General features: G+C 47.2%; 1 protein-coding gene across 1 annotated transcript; it reads right to left on the reverse strand.

The window, feature by feature from the left end:
- Positions 1-154: 154 nt before the first annotated feature.
- s1pr2 (sphingosine-1-phosphate receptor 2) lies at positions 155-24,646 on the reverse strand. Its single transcript, XM_042087414.1, has 2 exons — positions 24,039-24,646; positions 155-1,648 (listed from the first exon to the last, which is right to left on the reverse strand). The coding sequence occupies exon 2, from the start codon at positions 1,467-1,469 to the stop codon at positions 363-365; it is 1,107 nt and encodes a 368-aa protein (XP_041943348.1). The 5' UTR covers positions 1,470-1,648; positions 24,039-24,646; the 3' UTR covers positions 155-362.
- Positions 24,647-25,109: the final 463 nt, after the last annotated feature.

A 25,109-nucleotide genomic window follows, 5' to 3' on the forward strand; every position in this document is an offset into this window, starting at 1 on the left:
GTAACTGTTGTGAAGGCGAAGTCTTCGTGCCCAGCTTTGTGGGGGGGCTCATTATATCATGGTCCAGGTTCTGGACGGCCTTTCATATTAACCCCCAACCCCCCCCCCCCCCCCCCCCCCCCACCACCACCCGCTCACCCACCCAATCCCTGGAGTCCCTTCATCTCATTGAGCCCCCCCTCCCCTTCCTCCATGAACCCTCAGTCTTGATTAGAACTCTTATACTGACTCATGCTTACACACATTCACACACACACACACAAAATGACTCTCTCACTCACTCACACACGCACACACTCTAACACACATACTAACTCACACACACCCAAGTCAGGCCTCATTGGGGGCACGAAAGGGCAGAGTCAGACGCAGGTGGTGCACTCCTGCATGATGGGCATGCTCTGGTGTTCATGTTTGTTGGTGCAGTGGTCCAGCGAGCTGGAGCTCTTGAGCGGCACGCAGTGGTCAGTGGACCGCAGCAGGCCCCAGCAGCACAGCACGCGCAGGAACTCCTTACGCATGTCCTTGCTCCGCAGTGTGTAGATGACTGGGTTGAGCGCCGAGTTGAGCGTGGCGAAGCCGAAAAAGATGTCAGCCTTCTGCAGGATGGGGCACGATTTCATGGGGCAGGACGTGTCCAGCAAGAGGACGGTGAAGGCAGGCAGCCAGCAGACGATGAAGACGCCCAGCACGATGGTGACCGTCTTGAGCAGCGAGTACGCCTGCGAGTTGGCGGCCGTCTCCTGGTGGCTGTGGCGCACTATCAGGTAGATGCGCACGTAGAGGATGACGATGGAGAGCAGGATGATGCTGAAGATGGCCACCACAAAGAGGATGTAACGCTTGGAGTTGAGCGGCAGCACGGCCGAGCACTCTTCCAGGTCGTTGATGCAGTTCCAGCCGATGATGGGCAGGCCGCCCAGCAGGATGGACGTGACCCAGCAGGCGGAGATGAGCAGGAACATGCGGCACGTCTTGTTGGAGCCGTACACCTTGACCTTGGTGATGGCAATGTAGCGCTCGATGGCGATGGCCAACAGGCTGAAGACCGAGGCAGCCAGCGCGATGAAAGCAGTGCCCTCGCGGATGAACCACTGCACAGGCACCAGCTCGAATGTCCGCGGGCCCGACAGGCAGATGTTGGCGATGTACGCCGAGCCGGCCAGCAGGTCGGAGAAGGCCAGGTTGCCGATGAAGAAGAACATGGCTGAGTGAAACTTCTTGTTGCGGAAGACGGCCACGAGCACCAGCAGGTTCTCCAGGATGATGATGCTGCAGATGACCACGAAGAAGATGCTGAGCGAGTTGAGGCTGTCCTTCTTCCGCATGCGCTCATCCAGCTCGCTCTGGTTCATGTGCTTGGCCACCATGTAGTGTACCTGGATCAGGGTCTTGTTGTAGTACTGCGAATACTTGCCCCTCATGGCGACGGCGTGGCAGACCACGTTGGCGTGTCCTGCACTAGTCATTTACACGCAGCCTGGTTCTGGAAGGACGCCTCGGAGCCAGTGGTCATGCTTTCACCCCGGCCTGGGTGAAGCGCGAGGGTGGTGTTGGTGGGGGTGGGGGCACAATGGACGAAAGGACACGGGAGGAGGTCTCTCCCAGCGGCACGTCTTCAAAGGCCCAGAAAGCTCTAGCGGGTCACCTGTAGGTAAAAGACAAAAAGAGGACACGGGTGAGGACTACAATGAAAACGTATTCCCTGCGCTCCACTGTAGTTAGTCACAATAAACGCAAACATCTGAGGTGCATTCAAATTCGCAAACATAGGCGAACGTTTGCAAACAAGTTACTGTTTGCCTTGAGTTTTTGACGAATGTTTGCAAACACTCGCAAACAGTCTGAGGAGGTAGTTCTCCGCGAACATTCAGCGGAGCTGGACGTGAGCTTTGCAAAGGCAACAATGCAATTACCGTTACAATGGAATGCTAACACCAAACCGTTTAAACTCAACTGTTCAGAGAAAACATGTTCACCACAAATGTTCGTCATTGTTTGAACTGTACAGAATGCATCTCTGCTCAACGCAAATGTTCATGCAGTGTGTACGTGCAGGTGAGAAACTGGAGTGACACAGTTCAAAAAAAGACAAGAGCACCTAACACAGAACCTTTAAACATCCGTTTGCAGGAAATGCATCATTTCCCACTCACTCAGCATGAGTACTTGCATGTTTCTCCCTGCAGACTCTTGTCTCTGATGAGTCAAGGCCACATTTAACTCCCTGCTAGACTAACAGGGGAGTAGGAGGCTGCTCTGTTCTCATAGGCCTCGTCAGGGCCAGTGTTGAGTAAGAGTGTTTTACCAGAGAGCTGTCTGGAATTCACCGAGCAATCCCAGACTTTATTCACACACGTCCGTGATAATCTATTGAGATTTGTGCAAGGCTGGACATCCAGTATTGTGTGAGTGTGAGTGTGTGACTGGTTCCTATTTCACACCCCCACACTCACACATTCAGTGGCTTTTTTAGAGACAGCAGATGAGAAAACTAGACTGTAATTGAAAACAATAGAAAATACAAAACTCCAGGATGCAACGAACACGACCCCAGCCCACTGACGATTTCCAGCCATGTCCCATCATCATCATCTTTAGAATGTAACCAAAATGAGCTTTTCATGGCCTAGTTGTAAAGTTAAGCCTTGTCAGCGCCAGTTTTCACACAGTGACAAACAAAACCCTCTTCTACAAAAACAACTATAAAGACTAGTGATCTTTCAAACGTAACGGTTCTCATCAAACTATGCTGAATTACACAAAAATTCTACTAAATACCACGAGTAAAATGGCCTTCAAAATTATAGGTCCTCAATTACTACACTACTTCTACTTCTACTACTACTACCACCACCACCACCACCACCACCATCACCACTACTACTATTACGACCACCACTACTACTACTATTAATACCACCACCACCACCACCACTACTACTACTATTACCACCACCATCACCACTACTACTACTACTACCACCATCACCACTACTACCACCGTCACCACTACTACCACTACTACTACTACTACTACTACTACTACCACCACCACCACCACCACCATCACCACTACTCTAGTCCATCTACCATGTTGCTTCGAGAGCTCTAAAGAGAAGGGTACATTTCATCAAATATAAACCATCTTTCTCCAGGTTTAAGGACTGTACCTTTAAGGAATCACTAACCACTCTCTCTGCATGTGGTTACACAAAGTCCTTAACTGTATGTTAACATGTTTCTCTGAGGTTTCCCAGCATCTTCCCTTTTCTCCATCAGCTGAAGGAACTCCACTTTGGTGTGTGTGTGTGTGTGTGTGTGTGTGTGTGTGTGTGTGTGTGGTGGTGGTGGTGGGTTAGGCATTGTCTTTTTTTCCCGGACTCTTAGCTCCCACTCTTAACTCAAGGTCTCTCGATAATGAACCGGTTACTCATTTCCTGACCTCTTCATTACAGACAGACAAAAAAGAAACACAGGAAATCAAAAGCTGCTGTTGTCTCATCAGACTATATGAACTGAGAAAATTTCAGCTGAGAAAGACACTGATACTGTGGCCAGACTTAGCACACTAATGGTCATTTTGCAGATACACTTGCCAAGTAAACACACTCCATATGCTAAGTGAATTCAGCACTGAAATCAGTCATAGATTCAGTAGGAAGTCCCATAATAAGCCAAGTTTGTTCAAAGTTCAGTAGCTGTTTAAGTTTGTTCAAATCTGACAGAATCCAGTGCATAGGCTAGGCCAGATTGGTTCCCAAAGACTGGGTCACGACGCAGAGGAGATTTTATTTGGGTCGCCAGCACAATTTATGTTGTGTAATAGGCCTAACTTATACCATTTAGCCAGTAAAGTTAACAGTTTTCTATTAGGATTTAGTTTGTTAACTACCACCGTCACGGCCCTCTGTACAATTTTGCATTTAGAATAGCTCTGAAACTGGGAGGTGAACGCCTCGCAGAGTAGACAGCGTGGACATCATGAAACATTTCTGTGGGGCGCCTGCAATGGACCTCACAGTTGCAAAATGCAAGGGACATGAATCAGCCTTTTTGCAATTGCGATTAAAATCTAGTTACCGTGCTGTCAACTAAAGCAGACATCCATATACCGGACATGGCTATTCAATTTGAGTCATAGGCAGTAAATAGTTTCAATTGTAGATGTACTCTTTAAAGTTAATAGCAACCTCCTCACATTCCTTATTATTTCGGATTTAAAAAAGTATAAAAGAACATAAAAAAAGTTTGAGAACCTGTGGCCTAAAACAATGTTGTCAATCATGTCCACTTTTCAGACCAGACTCCGCAGTGGCGAGTTTTAAGACACGACAGTATTTCAGCACATAGGACTCCCACTATTCACAAAGGTCCTCATGCACTGGCAGAATTGGATAGCACATAGCCGTTGGCCTAAATGTCTCTGGTAGTGAAACTCAAGGGTAGCTGAGCTTCACTGATCACGCCCATCCATCTCCACTTTCTCTTCTCCTCTCCTCTCCTCTCCTCTCCTCTCCTCTCCTCTCCTCTCCTCTCCTCTCCTCTCCTCTCCTCTCCTCCCACTCGCCTATTCATCACCCCCTGCCCGTTCTGCTCTGTCATCCAAACGTGCCAGGTCTCGGCCCGCAAAGCTGTGAAAAGCTCCTGACAACATGGGACAAATCCCGCGCCGTCCGAGAGAGCGCACCCATGTGGAATGGCATCTGGAGACAAAGGCAGGAATCTCAGACATCTGCATGACGCACACACACACTCTCTGTTTCTCTCTCTCTCAGTCGCATACACACACACACACACACACACACACACACACACACACACACACTTCTTCACAAACTACACACAAATCAACAAATCACCAAAAATACACCTCTTCAAACACCCTGTACCACACACACACGCACACACACTTTACAAAGACATGCAGTTGCACACACTGACAGGTCCTAGACACAGCTGCTACTCTTGTGCCAATAACAAGCTGCAGACTGTTTCCTCACATGGGGACAAAGAACAATAGCCTCCTTCACAACCAAGCACTGCCCTTCAACCTGCATCAACCTCAGTCCTGTCACACACAGTACAGTGAGAAAAAGAGAGAGAGCGAGATAGATAGATAGATAGAGAGAGTGTGAGGGGCTACCTGAACACGTTGTTGTGGTTAATCTGTCGAAACCGCATTATCATTAACTGAGACAAAGGCAGCGTTTAACCACCACTGTAAGACTACCCGTGCCATATTGTATGCAGTTAGAGTAGGGTGCAACAGGTGTTCATTGCCTTGCAAAGCTGATGCAAAAGAGAACCACACAGAGAGGTTTATACACGGCTTCTGCTGCAGGCAATGCACAAACAATCACAGATTTTGGCTTTGTTTGTACAGAGAAACCAACTTCTGCCAATTTGTGATTGACAAAGACAGAAAAAGTATAGATTTCAACAGATGCAGGAAATTGCTAAAGAAACCTCACTGTCCCTGTCTGATGTGTAGGCCTTTGAAGGGAAACATAAAAAACGACCAAGGCGCCAAAGAGCAAGGGGACACGTCTAGCGACTGAATCAAGAAAAGTCAGTGTGACTGAAATGAGTCAGTATGGACGGCAGGGGTTATGAGTATCTGTAGAGTTTGGATACAATCAGTCATTACGATAAGGCAGTGTTTCTCAAAGTGTGGTCCGCAAGCTATTCCAAGTGATCCGGGAACAGACGTGGTAAAATATAATATAGATGAGTTGTTTGCAATATTGAACCAACTTGTATGTAAATCCAAACAGTTCTGCAATACTATAAGATATGCCAGTTTAAATCATATGAATTCTGACACAATAAGCAAAGTGCAAAGACAATAAAGCAAGGTGGTTCAGTGAGTAGGCCTATTGTGTAGGCTAATATACTATTGAAGTAAGTCTTTTTTTTTTTTTTTTAGCTAGGTGGTCCGTGCGTTTCTTTTTTATTGGTTAAGGGGTCCTTCGCCTGAAAAAGTTTGAGAAACACTGCGATAAGGTATTCTTATCGAGTCGCATGGTCGATGCTATGCACACGTCTGTCACGTTGTTGTGGTTGCGGAGGCTCCAGGATTAAGTCGAGAGCGACCATTCCCATGGTGATGTGACTCCTGTTTCAGATCCGCATGCGTATGCGCTAACTCATTCTTTCAGGTTCTCACAGTTCCACTTCGCACCACATTCATTAGAGTCAGGCGCTCCTAATTTGTTTGTGTAAGGCCACTCGGAGGCCCGCTGTCACCACGGAGAACTCGCCGTCTTTCATCGGGGGATTTGACAGCGCGTGAAACTTGACGGGCTGGTTTTGCATGGAAAGCCGTCTCGACGCATTCCTGCTCCCCTGGACACACACACACACACACACACACACACACACAGCATCCAAACACGAGCATAGCTAGACAGTGACGTTGAATGTGTACTTCTGTTCAGGAGACAGTTTTTTTTTTTCCCCCCAAGCTAACATCAACCATGTAGCCAATTGCCCGGATGAGTTCTGACGTGTCTAACATGAGAAAGCAAAAAGCAAGAAAACGCTAAAGAAAGAAAAGCTTCATGTCTTATCATCCTTGCAGTTGCTATAGCTTGTATCTGTGGTTAAGGAACTGCTTTTGTCTGCTTGTAGACCCTATACACATACACACACACACTCACACTCACATTCACACACACGCTCACAAACGTACACACACACACACACACACACTCACACGCCGCAGCACTGGATGTGTGTTGAGATAACAGAGTGAGATTAAGAAGTGTGAACAAGGGGCTGGTGGTTGCGGGTCGGCCGGGAAGGAAAAACACGTCGGGCTGTATTGTTCCACATGCAGAGCGTGCTGCCAGCCTATTTTAAGGCCAAAGGAAGTGACCGTACTGACAGAACCAACATCCTGTTCAGACCTCAAAGCCCACCAAAGAGACCAGAGAGCTGAAGAGAGGTGAGAGAGAGAGAGAGAAAGAAAGAGAGACGAGATCAGAGAGAGAGTGAGACAAGATCAGATTGAGAGAGAGAGAGAAGAGGAAGCTAGACAGATGGGGAGGAAGCATGAAACAAGAGAGAGCGGTAGAGCAAGCAGACTGAAGTGGTGAATAAAAACTAAAGACAGCACAGCAAGGGGATTCAACAGGTGTCATTGCTACAGCAGGAAATCACATCAGACAAGCTCGGGTGTTTTGCAATATAGAACTACAACAACTCTGCAATGCTTTTTTTTTTTGCTCATGCAAGCACACATTCACAAAGCCAAGCTGCTTGAGATAGATATGACTTGCTTTACATCTTGATGCTCTGCATCTTATCTTGCAGATTATTCATGATGACAAAGTAAATCTAGGGATCTGGTCTGAACAGCTTGTTATTTGTGCAACTGGAAGGAAGTCGCCTGAGATGCACATGTTGTTTTGTATCAGTCAACTGCTATTATTGGTGCCACTCTATATGATGCAATGCATTCAGTTTGGGTGCTGAAACACTCAGTTCTTGTTTTTTCTTCTCTGCTCTGAGTTTCGTCCTTTTCACTCTTTCCAAAAATAGTGTGTATGCTTTTGCTGTGGTTGTGTATGAGGTGGTGCAGTATGGATGTGTAGGAGGAATGTTGTTATGGATGAAGTATTGGTCTTGTAGTGTGGAGGAGATGAAATCGTTGATGGTGGTAATGTGAAGAAGGTGGCCTGGCTGGTGTTGGTGTGTATGAGGTGGTGTTACTGTGGATGGTTCTGTTGACTATAATAATGGATCTTCAGATAAAAAAATTAAGCCTTAATAATTCATTTTTAAAACATGTCTTGGTCTGGGCCCGGGTTAAACAAGTGACACGGTAACCCCCACTCCCCTACATCAGACACCGTCCATTTCCACCTTTTCCGTAACTGACAGCAGCACAAAGACCCCAGGTGTTGTTTGTATTTCCCGACAACACCTGATAAGCCCCAATTAGCGCTCCTCAGGGCCAGCCTGACAACCAGGGCTCCACTCAACACCTGTTACCTGGCGCAGGACACAAGTCTGCAGGCCATATCCACTTTCCCCTGGGTTCCACATCCTCTGGGTTCCACACACACCTACAGATCACACACACATACACCTACAGATTTCATACACACACACAAACCTACACTTTCAACTCCTAACATACAAGCTATTTGCATTTCCTCAACACCCACTCAACACACACCAACGGTACACACAAAACCCTCACACTGAAACCCACATGCCCACACACGATACACAACACGCACACATCCACACAAAAAATATGCCCTTTAACACACATAACAAACCATAAACACATCCATACACAAAACAAAATGCACATCCTGTCTTGCTATAGAAAATGTTAATTTGTGACACTTAAACACAAGAGTCGAATTACAATCTTGTTTAACCACCAGTTATGAGCCTAGTGTTGGTGAGAGAACTGCTTCTCTCGCGCTCTCTCAACGGTCTCTTTTGCCTGTCTGTGTCTGTCATGATCCACACATGCGTCATGCAATGTTCTACAGGCCATCTATTTTCAGGCTGTCTACATTTACATTAACTCCATCTGCAGTATTGACGTGATAACCACTCCACACACACACACACACACACACACACACACACACACACACTCCAGCGCTCCTTCCACTGTGACCTTCCTCCCCCCACTCCCATGGATGGATGCCCTTCCACTTTCCGGCTTTTAGATCGGTGTGATGGGCGTGAGAGGGGGTGTGGGGTACTAGGAGATGCCCTCTGCGGCTGCTTTTATCTCTGATTGGGTGCCCTCTGAGCCATTTCTGGCTTAATGGGTGTTAGCACGGGCCAGTAAGTGCTCCCTCTCATGCCCCTAAGCCCCAGCAACACCCCTCTCCATAGTGGGAATGTGCCCCTCTTACTAGTCTCTCTCTCTCTCTCTCTCTCTCTGCAGGAGGTTAGCTAAAACCTCAACCACAGCAGAGATTAGAAAAGCGACTGTAAGAAAGGCACCAAATAGGAAGGAGAGAGGCGAAGTGTACTTCTGCGTGGGCGCCACAGAAACCGTGTCTCAGAGAGCAGCTTCGACTGCTCTCACTTTCGAGACCAGACGTGAGAATACGACAGCGCTGTAACATTTATTCGTCAACAGCACCACTTCTTAGTGGACTGCTCTGGTGCTCGTCTTCACGTAATATTGTGCAGGTGCCAATGTGCTTTTCAGTATCTCCGTCTGGTATGTCTGTTAAATGTCCCTCTGGATGAATGATGAATGAAGTATCTACCTATCTATTTATCTAGTATAGCATTGGCAACACCTCATCTTTAGGCTACACTCTGGAAAATATTTTAAATAAGGGGTCACCGCTGGTAAATAAGGGGTCACCGCTGGTAAATATGGCGTCACCGCTGGTAAATAAGGCGTCACCGCTGGTAAATAAGGCGTCACCGCTGGTAAATTCATAGCACTAATAACAACTAACTTTTTTGTTACATGTAGCACTGTACAGCCCTGGTATAGGTCTAGTCTTCATAATTCAGTCTTTATTATTTATAATTCACAGCATTTAGAGGAAGTGAGTCTGGGGCTGTGGAAGAAGTTAGAGTTGGAGCTGGAGTCGAGAAGGATTCGACCAGGCTGCCAGGCCTGACTCGAGTGGGGCTGTGGCCTAACAGGAAAGATCCTTGAAGCTCTGCTTCAACCCTCTCTGTTTGCGGCATTCACCCATAAAGGTTTCTCTACACGCCAATCGTGAACTCTATCTCTTTCCACTCTGAGCGATCTTCCAGCACTCGTTTTGCAGAGGAGAGAAAGCCACAGAGTGCACAAACAACAGTTTGCTTTCACATCCTCTGTTTCACACATCCACTCACTAGATGACTGTCTAGAGTCTAGACCGCCAGGCTCCTGTGGCTGTGAGTCTCATGGGAACACGTAGCGTCCTTGTCTGCGTGTGTGTGCACATGTATGTCTGCGTGTGTGTGTGTGTGTGTGTGTGCATATGTATGCAACGTGTGTGTGTGTGTGTGTGTGTGCATATGTATGCAACGTGTGTGTGTGTGTGTGTGTGTGTGTGTGTGTGTGTGTGTGTGTGTGTGTGTGTGTGTAACATTAGGCCCGACGCCGGGAGCAGCATCGTCAGCAGCAGATGTTCACACCGACTCACCCTCAATCTGACAAGTCATTAGGCAGGAGAGTGATAAGGAGGGAGGGGGACAAGGAAGGTGAGGCCGAGAGAGAGAGAAAGAGAGAGAGAGAAAGAAAGAAGGAGAGAGGAGGAGTAGAAAAGGAGATAGAGCAGAAGCAGAAGGGAAAGGAAACAAAAGGGAGAGGGAGATCGAAAGAAAGAGGGAGGGAGGGAAAGAAAGAATAGAAGGGCGAGGGAGAGCGAGAGAAACAGAAGGAGGTAGAGAGAGAGGGAGGGAGGGAGGGAGGGAGGGGGAGAGCGGGCAGGTTGCAGCTCGTCATGTCTGCCCCAGCTGCTTCACACTGAGCTGCTAATGCTGGACCTGCCACTGGGGCTCAGGGGGACAACACCCCCCAACCTGCTCTCCTCTCTTCACCCCCCCACTCTCTCTATCACTCTCTCCTTCAGTCTGTCTCTACCACTCTACTTTTTAGTCTATCAGACTGAGTCAATCTCTTGTTCTCTTTCAATTTCTCGTTTTCACTCTCCCACTCACTCTCGTCACTCTTAATCACATGGGGCATGACCGATTACTCCACTCTGTTCACAGCCCTGTCTCTGTCACTCTTCCTCCTTCCACACTTTCGTGGTCTCTCCCTCAGTCCCTCCTCCTTGCCTTTCACTCCTGTCTGTCCTGTTCACTCTCTCACTCTTTAACACTTTTTTTCCTGTCACTTTTGTCAATCACCTCTTTCACTCACACACACACAGCGCGCCCTCAGGCCAACCCGCTCCCCACACACATGCACACGCACACACACAACACACACACGCACATCTTTGCCCCTGAAGCGCCCTCAGGTCAACCCGCTCCCCACACACATACACACGCACGGCGTGTTCGATCGGCGCCAGCACACTACGTAACCATTCTAGGAAACTCCCTCGCTGGATCATTGACGTTCTCAGAGCTGATGGCGGCTGGCTTTTCCAGCTTAGTTTCCGACCTTCAGTGTGGAGGGACGGCGGAACTCCCAGAGGGCCTGAGTGAGGCGACTGGAGGGAGTGTGGCAGCAGCGCTGTGCCAGGCGTCGCCTCACCAGCAGCCACACAGAGAAGCAGAAGGCTGGAGAGAGGCCTGCTGCTATCCCGGCTGCTGCTCGTGCTTGCCGTGAGATATAGGTTACCATGGTTTGACTTGTGGCTAGAGGTGTTAAAGTGATGCTGCTCATGTTTACGTGGCCATGGTAACAAAGGTTAGGTTGGTAGTGCCTGGGTTCACAGTCAAGGGGGGTTGCTGTTGATGGTGATGGCTATATGCAGCTCTGCCTGCCTCTGTGGTCTAAGTAAGGAAGTATGTCGCACCTAACCCGTTTTATCATTTTTAATAATCATTAGGCATTAGCAATATGCTGAATTGGAAACAACCTACTTCTTTTTCTTTTTTTAAAATACACCTTCTGCTATAATGCTGAGGAGTGGCAGCACTGAGCCTTGCTGGTAATAAATGCAGAGGTTAGGCCTGCAACACATCATGCTGGTGTCCTGGCTGTCTGCTGGAGACTGTCTCCATGAGGGGTGTCATGACGACCAGATGGCCCCCTCCCTCCCTCCCTCTCCTGCCCTCTTGCTGGGGTTATCTCAGGTCTGACAGGGGACAGCTGATAGGGATGTTCGAGATGGTACAAAAACACACTTAGAGGCATGACAACCTTCCAACAAACCCCCACCTCCCACATACAAGTACACATGGAGCCACCTGCAAAGTCAGAAACACACATACCACACAATTAAAACATACACATGCACACACATGCACAAACCCCACGCACAAACACATACAAATACAAACACACACACACACAAACACACAGCTGTAACACCATCTCCTTCTGCATGCATGCAAGACTCGCAGGCTTGGCTTATGCATTACCAGTTTTATCTGACAGCTCAATCTTTGCTGTGGCTGGTGGCTGAGCATCTGTGTATTGGGTAAAACATTAAGCCCATCTTTGCCCCGCACTCCCTGCCTATACACACACACACACACACACACACACACACACTATTTCTCTATTGCCTGACTGAATGGAAACAGAACTGGGGATATCCAGTGAAACTTCTTCTGAGCAAAAAAACAAAACAAAACACAGTAGCTTGAGCTTCTCTTGTCTGATCTTCCTACTCAAAGGGAAGAATGAAAAGGTCATTTTTACCAGTGTATAAACTTCTAAAAAAGTGTATAAGCCATCTAAAATGCCAGTGCAAGAGAAACAGGAGACTTAAAATTATGCAACATTGTGTTTTTTTTATCATGCCTTCTGAATGACAACATTTTTTTGACTCAAAATAAACGGCATATTGCACCATTTAAGAAAGAGATTTGGCATAGGCTATCACACAAAAGCAAAATCACAAGAGTGGGAGAGAAAGCAGAAATGGGGAAAATTCTGCTCACAAAAGTGGAAATTTGTGCCTACGTCAAGCTGAAAGGTTCAGACGATAGTGAATTGAAAGTAACTTGGTTGCATGGTTTTTGTGGTGAGTGCTTCTGTCTTTAGTCGTGCTGCTGGTGTCAACTTCAAAGGTGGCATAAATGTGCCTCCATCATCACCAACGCAGCAGTAACCTTACCACCACGAGTAAGGTGGCAGCGATTAGAGGGACAAGATGTAAAAAGTGATTAAAAGCCGCAACCACCTTCAGAACAAATTACAAAAACTCCACCAATTCATACCAAATGTTTGTACATAGAAAAGCGATGATGAAATTATAACTGCAAGAGCTATGACTAAAGCTCAGTCATGAGGCACTTCAGAAATTCCGTCTTTCAAAAAAAAAAAAATTCTGCATTTTAGACTTAAAAATGAGATTTGTATCTTACAAAAACAACATGGAAACATGACAGTGATATGGGAGGCGTTGAGCGTCTGAAATGTTATTTCAGCGGGGACTTTAATCACTGCTCTGCAGGACTGGAGGAGGGAGCCAAGTACAGCCCTCCGTTATGCTAATTTACGGTATTTGGAAATTCATTATAATTTCGGCACGGGCCCATTTGAGGGAGGAAAGAAGGCAGAGGGGGCTTGTGTTTACTCTTTCTGCTTCCTTGTAATTAAGAGAATGTAAGCCGCTCCACTCCTGACTTCCCAAACCAGTCCCTGATGGTGTTGCAGTGGGGAGACTGGTGAGGAGCAGGCTGGTTGTGTGGTGGCGGTGGTGGCTGCACGGTGCGCCGTGGTGAAGTTGACCAACCGGCCGACCGACCGTCTCAGCGGTGGTGCTCTACGCCGTCTGTCCCCTCCGCGCGACCGTCTGGCTGTCTCGGTAGCAGCTGCCTCCGTGGCTTTTTCACGGCTGTGCTTGTTAGCTGGTGTGGCTCGGAGAGCTGGGGACGTGGAGGAGGAGGAGGAGGAGAGGGGGAGGGAGGGGCTGGGGGATGGGCTCTCACAGAAAGAGGTCCCAGAAAATGCTAATAATGATAAAAACAGGGGCAACGCAGAGCCTCGAGGAGCACCTACCCCAGTGATCGACGGCTCACCCAATCTGCCCCATGGGGGGTGGGGGCAAAAGCTAACGGAAAGGTGACAGGTAGGTGGGTGGGGGCTCCTGGGTCTGGTTTCTGGCAGCTACTGTAATATATTCACCCTCCCGGCGTTCCTGTCAGCCCCCACCCCCAGGCATGCAGTTTTTAATTAGCCTGAACTATTCTCTCTCTCTTCCTCTCTCTCTCTTCTCTTCTCTCTCTCCTCTCTTTCTCTCTCTAATTTTGTGTGGCCTCTTCCTCATTCTCTTTCATCCTGCATTTGTATTTACGCGACCACATCTCCCCTCTCTACTCGCCCCCTCTCACTGTCCCCACCTTGAACCCCAAACCCCCTCCCCACAGACATGTAAAACTCACTGCACAGATCAAAGCCAAAACGCCACAAAGAGGTGATTAAAAACTCATCGGGCAGGATTAATTTTAGGAGCACTCTGAGATGACACGTTCTGCACTGCTCTTTATACTAAGTTCTTCTGACACATTCTTTCCTCCGCTGCCTGCTGAGGGACTCAAGGAGGACTCATCCTTAGGCCCTCGGACCCGTCCCTAAATCCTTAAAGGAGTACCGTCACACCGGTGTGACGGGACGGGAATGTTGGGAAATGAACATTCTAAAGAATATCTGGGTTCATTGAATTCAACATAGAATTTTAGAACCTTCAATTGTTGCGGAATGGAATCTTATGTTAGAATGTTTAAAAACCTACACATTTAAAGGTGCGATTTGTAGGATTGTTACCGAACGTTCTGTAGGCCAAAATCAAAACACTGGAGAACGTTCTCAAGACTACCAGACGCGAGCCTCTTCTGGGTTGCCAGATGTAGGCTAATGAAGACTTAGCTAACGTTAACGTGACCTGCAGCTGCTTTAACGTTTCTCCAACCATGACCCAGCTACACATTACGGAAACAGTGAAAACAAAAAATACCTCTCTAACCAACTTAACATATTTAGCTGAAGTTAGCGATGCAGATGAAGTCTAGCCTAGGCTACCTGTTGTGGAGAAATAGGGCCAGCTCTGCGTCAGACTTGATATTCTTTGTTTGACGAAGACTTCACCATCTCAGGAAGCTCCTCCGATGTCCACTTAATTTGTTTCTTGTTTTAATTTTGGAGATTTGCCTGCCTTTCGTTGGCGTTCATGACTACAACTGACAGCTGTTGACAGTTGGCCTTTGCTAATTTGGCAACCCAAATAGGAGGACGCGCTAGCTCTATTCTAGAATTAATCGTTCAAAACATAAACGAAAATTCCAAGAGATTCCGCCCCGTAACTCATTTTTTTTCATGGGTTTTACAGGGTTTTATAGGTTAGAGTAATGTTGTCAAATAAGCCATTACTTCAATTCATCGTGTTTCCTTACTCTCTGACAACATATGGTGATCATTTTTGGAATTTTCCATTATTTCCTACATACTGGTCCTTTAAGGGTTAAACTCACTCCTTATTAGGCCATGACAGGCTCTGCTCTATTAGTTTACAGTGCTCATTAAGATCAGTAATAAAGGGCCCAATCCAGGGGGCAATCCATCGCCTCCAGACATATGCAGAAGTCGGAAGGAGGAAAAGGGGGATTTTTAAGAAACCTGGCAACTTCACACACACAGACAGAAAGATTAATTAAAAAGGTGTTCCAGATAAGAAGAAAAAAATTGGATGTAAAAAAAAAATCTCACTGGCAGGTCGTGTTGGATTCACAGGAGCTTGTGAGGGAGCTCTGATTTGCCTGCCGGCCTGCCTAATGCTAGTGTTGACACGCAGGCAGGCGTGAGGGAGGAACTGAGGGAGATCCGGCCTCTCTTGTCTACCAAACCAGGCTAACAGAGATCTAGATCTGGATAAGAGTTTAGAGACAACCTCAGATTTCAGCCGTCCTTGAGCTCCTTCTCTCTCTTGTTCTCACTGTGCCGCTCCCTCTCTCATACCCTCTCTCTCTCTCTCTCTGTCTCTCCTACTCTCTCTGTTCCTCCCTCTCCCTCTCTATCTCTTTCTCTCTCTCACTCTCGCTGTCTCTCGCCAGGCTGGCCTCTCGTCGACACAGGAGGGGGATATCCTCTGTGCGCCATCTCTGAATGCACGCTGTGATCCCCTTTTGTCCGACTGCTGAGCTCCAATAACACGCCGTTTCACCAGGAGCTGAGCCAAGTTGAGCTGCACCCCACCCCTGCCCTCGCCTGCTCTCTGCTGCTTTATCACAGGATCCCCTGCTTTGGGGTTATGTGTCCACGTGTGTGTGTGTGTGTGTTTATGTGTGTGTGAAAGAGAGATAGAATGACTGTGTTTACACTCAGTTTTTGTTTGTGTGTGTGTGTGTGTGTGTGTGTGTGTGTGTGAGCTTCTGTGTGTGTGAGTGTGAGTGTGAGAAAGGGAGATAGAATATGTGTGTGTGCACTCAGTTTTTGATTGTGTGTGTGTGTGTGTGTGTGTGCGTGCGTGTGAGCTTCTGTGTGCGTGAAAGAGATAGAATGTGTGACTGTATGTACTGTACGTGCACTCAGTGTGTGTGTGTGTGTGTGTGTGTGTGTGTGTGTGTGTGTGTGTAAAAGAGGCTGTATGAGAAGTAACATATAGTCAAGATCATAAATCCCCAGTGATGTCCGTGCAGAGTGTACATGAACCACATGGGACAGCCATAGGAGATGGGAATGGAAGATAAAACTCAAAGAACAAAAAGACAAGACAAGGAAAACAAGAACAAAAGGTAAAGAGAAAAAGAAAGAAGAACAATAAAATGGTAGAACACAAGGGAGAAGTATACTGTCTATAAGGGTGCCCATATAGGTACACAAGGGAGAAGTATACTATCTATAAGGGTGCCCATATAGGTACACAAAGGAGAAGTATACTATCTATAAGGGTGCCCATATAGGTACACAAAGCCATGCTGATTGCATGATGCCCCTGATAAGCAGATCTCTTCAGGCTCAGTCTCCAACAGACACCCAAGAAAAGACGGAGAGAAATAGGAAATAAGCTATGGAGGCAGTGGGGAGCCGTGGAGCTGGGCGGATAATGGCCTCCATCCCCACGTTCATCCCTCAGAGGCTTAAAGAGAGACACCTAATCTCATGCAGCCCCATCTCATTCTCGCACACACACACACTTACTCATTTACACATACACATGCACAGAATCATTCACACACACACACACACACACACAGAGAGAATCAGACACCCACACACATAATCACCCATATGCAAGCCCGTCTGGACCCAAAGACTTCCAGCTGAAAGTGTGAAGTGTTTTTATTCTCTCTGAAATTGGTGTTATTTCATATAGCTCTGCCGTGAAGAGAATGGAGGCACAGAGGCATCTAGACAATAAAGCCTCTTGTGCTTCTGAAGTCTGCCGCCGCCGCCGCTGCTTTTTCCATCTCCTCACATAAAAATGCAGGATATGCACACTATTTACACTCCTCCATTGAGTTCCCCTTGGCAGCCAGTCAAATGCAACAGAGAAATATGGGGCCCTATACAAAATTAGATTAAAATGTCTGAACTGGTGTTTTAAGGCCGCTTAATGGGTCTGCCTCGGCACGTAACGACCCCTGATCCGGTCGATTGAGGCGAAGCAGCACTGAGTGAGAAGGAACAGTATATGAGGGATCATCCCTATACGTAAATACATAAATTCCAGCTCCCCATTCCCTCGTGGGGACGGCGGAGCTCTTCCCAACGTTCGCCCCAGACCTCCCTGGACACATGAGAACATCAAATCCTCCTGAGACAGAGGACGGTCGTACTCTGTACCCCACACACACACACACACACACACACACACACACACACACACAGGGAGAGTCCGATCTATAGGAGTCACTTTCCCGGTAGCTTCCACCAGATAGGAGCTTAAATGGAGAGACCTGTCAATTTACTCATGGAAACCCAAACAGATCCATTGCGTTCTGCTTTGGTACACTATAGCTCCTGTGTAAATCCAGACACAGGAGTCAGTGGAATATCAATACTCCATTGGGGAGGTTCTTTTCATTTGGGCGAGTGAGGTGGTGCAGAGTGCTCCGTGTTTGGGGCAAGCTGATGTACAGAAGAGGAGATTTGATTCAGCGAGAGACAGGATGCACTTACAGTCAGTCTGCCACAAAATGGAAGGAAGCAAATAGACAATCACATTTACCCAAAATCACATTACTAGTCGAACTGTTTACGCTAGTAGTTGGGTTTGTGTGTCGGGCCTGTGTGCCTGTGTGTGTGTGTGTGTGTGTGTGTGTGTGTGTATCGTGTGTATGTTGCGGCACTGGATGGGCTGAGTGTCCTGTCTTGTGCAGTCAGCCACATGCTTGTGTGAGTGAGTAGGTCTATTCCATGTAGCTTATCAGTTGCCATGGGACACTTCAGTGGTCTGTTTAAGTGCTAATGCATTAGAGAGCTGAGCAGTCACAAGTCTCTCTCACAAGTATTAAACTCATTAAAATGTACAAGGCTTGCCATAAACAACAAACAAACAACCCTCACATCCCAGCCATGATATATTCATTCATTGCATAACTACATTTAGTGGAATGAATGATTTTTTTAAAAGGTTAAAAATATCCATCAAACTAGATTCTATTCTAGAAGTGATAAATTGAGTAATGTCTTTAAAATAGACAATAAAGAAATAAAACTTTAAAACACCAGCATGGCCAGAGACCTTCTTGTTTGGCCAGCTCAATAAACTAAAAAGGGGGAATTTTAATTGCATTCGTTGTGAAATCAGTTGACCTGCCTTCATGGAGGACAAAAAGCATTTTTTCTTTCCAGTAAAGTCCTCTCATCTCTGGCCAGTGAATGAGTGCGAGAGTAGTCTACATGTCCAGCGAACCCCCCCCCCCCCCACCCCCCCTCCCCACCACCACCACCTCCATCACATTCACTTCCAATCAGCAAAGCAAGAGGCTTTTGTCTTTTTCTTTGCTGATCCCCTACTGAGTTTCTCCGAGATGGTGGAGCACCCAGACATCTGGCTATTTTCATGCTAAGCGGCAGTAGCCTGAGCAGGATCTCCTCCATCTTAGCACTGGGCTCTTTAGACATTCATGAATGTGCATTAGCATGAGGATGAGGGCCCTGGACTTATCAGAGGAGAGAGCCCGTGGTGGCTAATCAGGCTTGACACAGCTCAGAGAGCCCTCTTGAGCTTCCACTTCCTCAGGACTGCAAGACCCCCCCACCCTCCAACACACATACAACTCCCTGAACCCCACCAAGTATCACTACTGCTTCTCTGGCTCTCGCTGAATTGGACTGGGGGCTGCGGGGTGGAGGGGTCCAAAGTGACTTGGAAGGCCCATCCAGCTGCACAAACAAAGCCAGGACAGGATATCAATCCAGAGTTGAAGAGGAAAGGAGGAATAATAATAAGAAGAAGAATAAGAAGAAGGGGTGGTGATGGAGGGCAGTGTTGGAATGTGGCTGTGGTGGACATGTCCACATGTCGGTCTCTACCTGCTCTGGGACACGGAGAGTGCAGCTCCGGGCTGCTGACTGGAGCAGACAGCAGGGGAGTCCGACCACAACACGACTGCTTTGATTAACGGCGCAGCACACAACACGGCACACATCCCGATCCCATCAGGCGTCCTCCCAAGGCCCCCCTTCATCCCCAACCCACCCTACGCCGCACAGTGCTGCGCCACACCGCACCGCAAATCCCCCAGAAATACTCTCAAACCCTCCTATTTCATTTCAGATGCAAAGATGAGATTTCCACTGGCCAAACATCCGTGGCGGGCTTACAACAAAAACTTGTCATCAAACACCCACACGTCTTATCTGGCTACGTGAAAGAATTTTCAATTCCTCAAGACAGAAACTGAGAAAAAGAGAGCGAAAGAGAGCAAAAGACAGAGAAAAAAAAAAATCAAGCTTAGCCTCAAGTTCACATGACTCACAGATGTTTTTTTCTCTCTTTCTTGAACATCACCATAAAACATTACATCTGACCACATCCCTGCTGTCGAGCTGCCGTGCCTCTTTACATGTGGCCAGGGGCAGAGAACCTGAGCCGAGGTCCTGCCACCAGAAATGAGGGCTCTTCTCTCGGTCACTCACTTACTAGACTGACTCAAATTTGTACCTGGGAGCAACGCAGAGGAGCAGACGAGACGAGGGACCACAGGAACAGTACCTTTTAAAGCCATCTGAGGTGGCCTGGCTACGGAGGCCTTAAATCATGTGTGTCCTAAAATGGCCAACTTTTATCCTCTCACCCCCCCCCCCCCCCCCCCCCCCAACACTAACTGTCAGTTCGCTAAATATTTATAAAGTTTGCCTGGGGAGCACCAGCAGTGTGTCAGAGAGTGTGAGATAGATACAGTAGATAGAGAGAAAGAGCCTGAGAGAGACAGAGAGAGATACAGAAAGAGAGCGAGAGAGAGAAAGAGACAGAGAGAGCGAGAAAGAGAGACAGAGGGGGCCTAAGAGAGAGAAAGAGAGAGAAAGAGAGAAAAAAAGAGAGAGCCTGAGAGAGAGATACAGAGAGAGAGAGAAAGAGAGAAATTGTCCTGAGATAGAGTACAGTGTGTTCTGTGTGTGTGTGTGTGTGTGTGTGTGTGTGTGTGTGTGACTGTATTCTGCTGACTGCATATTGAGGCTATATGGAAGTTAGCATCTGTTACCAAAGCATGCACATTTGCCCCATACATGTGTTCAACAGACAAGATTTGTTCGTGTGCACATATTGAGCATACAAACTTCCCATAAACTGTACACACCCGCACACACACACTCCCTCCCTCCCTCCCTCCCTCCCTCCCTCTCTCTCTCTCTCTCTCTCTCCCTCACACACACACACACACACACACACACGTAATCGAGTCACTGTGGCACACTGGCACTGTACCCCTCAGCTTTGGAACACTCCCCGTTCTTGGCTTGGAGACAGCCAAGCTGCAAGTCGAAGGCTCTGAGTTGGAACTTGCTCTCCAAGCAGCTCCTCAAACAGAAGGCGTTTATTTAGCTCCAGCTGCCACACCCTGAGAAAGTGTTTTTCAGGCATGGAGGAGAGGTGGGTGGTGGTAAGGCCAAGAGACAGAGAGGAAGAGAGAGGGGGGGGAAGAGAGAGAGAGGAAAAAGAGAGAAAGGGGGAGGGAGAGGGATCACAGCCTGCAGTCCTGTTGCCTCTGGTACCACATGGCACCATTAATATCTCTGTGAAGGCCAAAAAGGGGGGGTGGATGGGGGTGGGGTTAACCAGTGCCCATAGGCTCTCAGAAATGGCATATATTGATTTGTGTAGCAGGAGAGAGAGTGGGGAACATGGGGTGGGTCGGGTGGGGTGGGGGGGAATCACTAGCCTCCCATTACATCCAGTTAACTCTGCAAATCCCATCAGCATCCGATTCGGCGCAGTCAGTTAGTCCCCATGCTCAGGCCTCTTTGTTCCATGTGAATCTTTTATGTGGCCTAAAATGGAGGGGGGGTGGACACAACAAACACTCCAGATCCGGCCTTCCCATAGGATCAGCTCTGTTTCACAAGCTGGCCTCAGGAGGCCTTCCTCTGCAGCCGAAACCCAGCGGCATACACACACTCATACACACAACACACATCAACTCTCCGAAGCATCTGCCCCGCCCAGCTTGCTTGACATGGTCCCACCCCGAGTCCCCCTACACACACACACACACACACACACACACACACACACACACACACCAATCACGTGACCCAGCCCCCAAAAATCCCACACTTCCAGTTCCCACCACTGGCTACATCACGCATTTATTTATCCTTCCGTTACTTATACATCTGTTTATTTATTCGCTTGTTTACTTAGGGAGGCTTCCCATGCACTCTTCACAGCTCACCTCTCAAACGTGTCCAGTTACATATGTGACCCCTCGAGGAATCATCCGGTTTTAAACGGGGGGAGGAAGGCAACTTCTCAGTAGGTTTAGTCGCTACGGAGGCCTTAAGGATGGCTATTGAGCTGTGTTCATCAGTCAAATTCTCACCACACCAACAGAATAGGCTGCTGCATGTAAATGTGGTGGCTTGCATTCTGTGTTGTGAGTGAAAGCCACTGTCACTGAGGTCATCGTCAACATGGTTAATTGGCCAACACTACATCATGGGTAGTGTGTTCTGTGACTGCCTGCATATCAAAGGCTTTGCCATCTAAATCAGCCAGGTCTCCAGAGGCCAATTCAATAAATGTTATGATAACTCACTCAACCATTCTCACCTCATAATGAGGTCATGATCAATACGGGGTAATTCAAGGTTAATTGGCCAGCGGTGCATTCTGGGTAGTGTAGTCTCCACCTGCCTGCACAGCTGGGGTTTGGGCTAGCTGGTTGGGGACTGAAGTGTGTAAAATCATGAAGAGAGTTGGCAGCGGTGGGCAGTGGCGGTGTGGCGGGTTTTGTTCTGGTTAAATGAAGCGTCGGGTCACATGACCCCAGAAGCAGACAGTAGGCCGCCGGTATCAGGTTCCTATCTGCAGAGCCCAGCTCCCCAGTGGAATAGGAAAGTACTGTGTTTACCAGAGAACACAACACCACCCCACCGATCAGCACTACCTCATTGTTTAACCCCCACCCCACCCCACTCACTCACACACACACACACACACACACACACACACACACACACACACACACACACACACACACACACACACACAACAAATAAGCCTAGGCGACACCTCTCTCTCCTCCTCTCGCCATCATCACAGCCATCAGTGAACCTGCCAACAGTCTCACTCAACACCTGATATTCCTGCTGTCCTGCTTGTGTTTGCCCTCTCTTCTTCTCCACACCCATGAAAACTGATGTTATCATGCTGCATCATTTGTAGTCTTTATGTGGCAATCGGCCATCCCCCCACTGTGCGCTTTCTTTGTTTTGTCTGAAGGGCCTGCTTGGCTTTTTCTTTATCGAGGTGCTTTCTGCAGGGATAAACTATTTTAAGCTAAAGGGAGTGGCTCCATGATTTTCTACATATATGGGTGAGATGGAATCGGGGCACACAGCTTTTATTACTATATTGCTTGTTCTAGGGCATCTGAGTCCTGTAACCACAACATGTGCAATTTGCTAGACACACCTCTCTACCTCCCCCCTAAATACCCACCTCCACTCCACACTCACAGACATACCAATTCTGCCCGCTGTGTCATTGCTGTCCTCCCCAGACTTAAATATCCTTTTCATTGTTTCGAAGGATGATAAGTATGTCAAGAGAGAGCGGAGACCATGGTGACCCAAAATCTGTTGCTTTACAATGTAGCACATGTTGCTGCCAAGCAAGATTGAAAGTAGCAGCAGAGGTGAAAGAACTGCACATAAAGGAGTGACCTAAATTTGAGCATTTTGCATTAATCAGTCTGTCCACTACTACATAAAATGCAAAGCCACAGTTAAAACCATAAAGCAACATAAATCCACCACAGTTTATTTAGGTCGCACTGGGAGATTAAGATATTATATTAATTTAATGATTAATTTAACAATATAGCCTATATTAGGACAGGTAGTTCTATATTAAAACAAGAAACCGCTGTTTAGTGCATAGAGTTTATCCACGCGCAATGGAATTGTCAGTTTTCCTGACCACTGAACAGATACTGGCAACAGCACTGATAGTATAATAGTCTTTTGTCTGATTAATACATCCTTAAAGAACAATGCGACCTTTACAGAGACGGATGAGCGAGTCTCTCCACCGGGGGCGGGGGGTCTTGCAACGGCCAAAAAACCATAGCGCAGCACCCCGCGAAGCACAAACCAAAGCTGCACAGTGCGGTTGGTAAATGACAAACTAGTGACTAGCATAGCTACGTTATGTTTTCAGCCCCGGCAGCGATGACGGCTTGGAGGTTAATGATTAGAACATGTTACACATTAAGGTACCTACAGATTACGAACCATCTGTCGCTTTACTTTTATTCTAATAATTCGTCCATGTTACCGACGGGAATTGTAACTGTTAAACTAACTGTGTTAGTTAAATCATGATAAGGGCACTGGAATAAGCATTCACTGCTGACCGATACACATCAGAGATAAGGTTATCTAGGCTATGTTACTAACTTCTGGGGCTAGTGTAAATAACGTTAGTGAGTTAACGTACACGGGGAATGTCATGAATTGCCTTTAACACGTCTATACAATAACTTACAAACAATAAAATGTGATAAGACATTCGATTCACAAACAGGTTTCCTTTAATGTTAGCTACCGATAGTCAAGTCGACGCGCTAATATTAACCTTTCAACGTGTAACGTTAATGAGCACTGATTAGAAACAAACGTTAATGTTGAGCTTTGTCAAATTAGTTTGTTACTTTTGTGAAGGAGACTTACTTTAATATAATGTTAGGCCAATGTGTGCTACAAAGTTCATTAGAATGACAAACGTTAAGTCGAATTTTATGAGATGCTTACTTACCCCATGTGCGATACAAGATAGTCAAACGCAACGTGCTAGCCTTGTAAAACTTGACTGAAATCCTCACATCAGGCTCAGTAACGTTAGGCTATTTCCAGGTAAAGGGCAAGCTAACGTTGCGTTACCCAAAATGTAAACTTCTGTGAACAGTCCGCACAAGGTAACGTTAATCAAAACTTTTTCCGAGCTGCGAGGGATATGTCCATTGTTGAATCTATAGCTGGACCAAGTTTCCTATTGTAAATCCAAGCACAATTCAGAGGAAAAGGCTGAACGCGTCTTCCTCCACCGGCATTAAGATAATGTGCGGCACAGAGCACTTTCTCTTTTGTTGAGATAATTCTACTCTGGCCGTCTGATTGTCCTCCACAACAGAGCTCCACATGCTATCTGAGACGTCAGGGCGGTGCGAGCAGTGTGGGGCGACTGCAGTACTACACAAGTCCCACACACTTCGCACACACCACTATTGACTTATGAAAGTTACTTTTTTACAATGGATGTGATGGGGCAAAAGCGCCTCGCGAAATTCATTCTATATTTTCTGTAAACTTAAGTCAGCGATAGGGTTTAAAATCACTCTTTTATTGTAGCTAGGTTATTTTCTCTCTCCCTCCAGGGTACAAATGAACTCCAGATGTTTTTCTTCATTTTTTTTGTTCCACCTCCTCACTTCCTCCCTCACTCTGTGCAGAGGCTTGTACTTCTCATGCCTCTCAACTCAGCTCCCCCAGGGCTGTCCGACTCGGCAGTGAACTGGTCCCTTTGGGGGTTTCTTCAACGTAGGGGCACAGCTGTTTAACGAATTGACACACTTGGAGCATCTCTAAGATAGGCTACATGGGTGCCTTCATGAATTCTGTTTTTTTTTTTTATCTTATAGGCAATGGTAGAAATGGCCTATTTATCAGATATCCCTAAATTTGTAATACAGCCCTATACCTAAGCTACCATTTAACCTATATTTACAAAATGGCCCAGCCTACAATAGGCTACATTTGAGTAGAATGCCTTAGATTGATGGGCTGTCAACATGTTACATCATGCCCAGGCCTTAATCTGTGGCTACAT

Source organism: Alosa sapidissima, chromosome 3 (genome assembly GCF_018492685.1).
Source record: "Alosa sapidissima isolate fAloSap1 chromosome 3, fAloSap1.pri, whole genome shotgun sequence".
NCBI classification, from domain to species: domain Eukaryota; kingdom Metazoa; phylum Chordata; class Actinopteri; order Clupeiformes; family Clupeidae; genus Alosa; species Alosa sapidissima.

Bases quoted from the DNA above. Each gene is read 5' to 3' on its own strand.
- s1pr2 (XM_042087414.1), bottom strand. From the start codon at position 1,469: ATGACTAGTGCAGGACACGCCAACGTGGTCTGCCACGCCGTCGCCATG.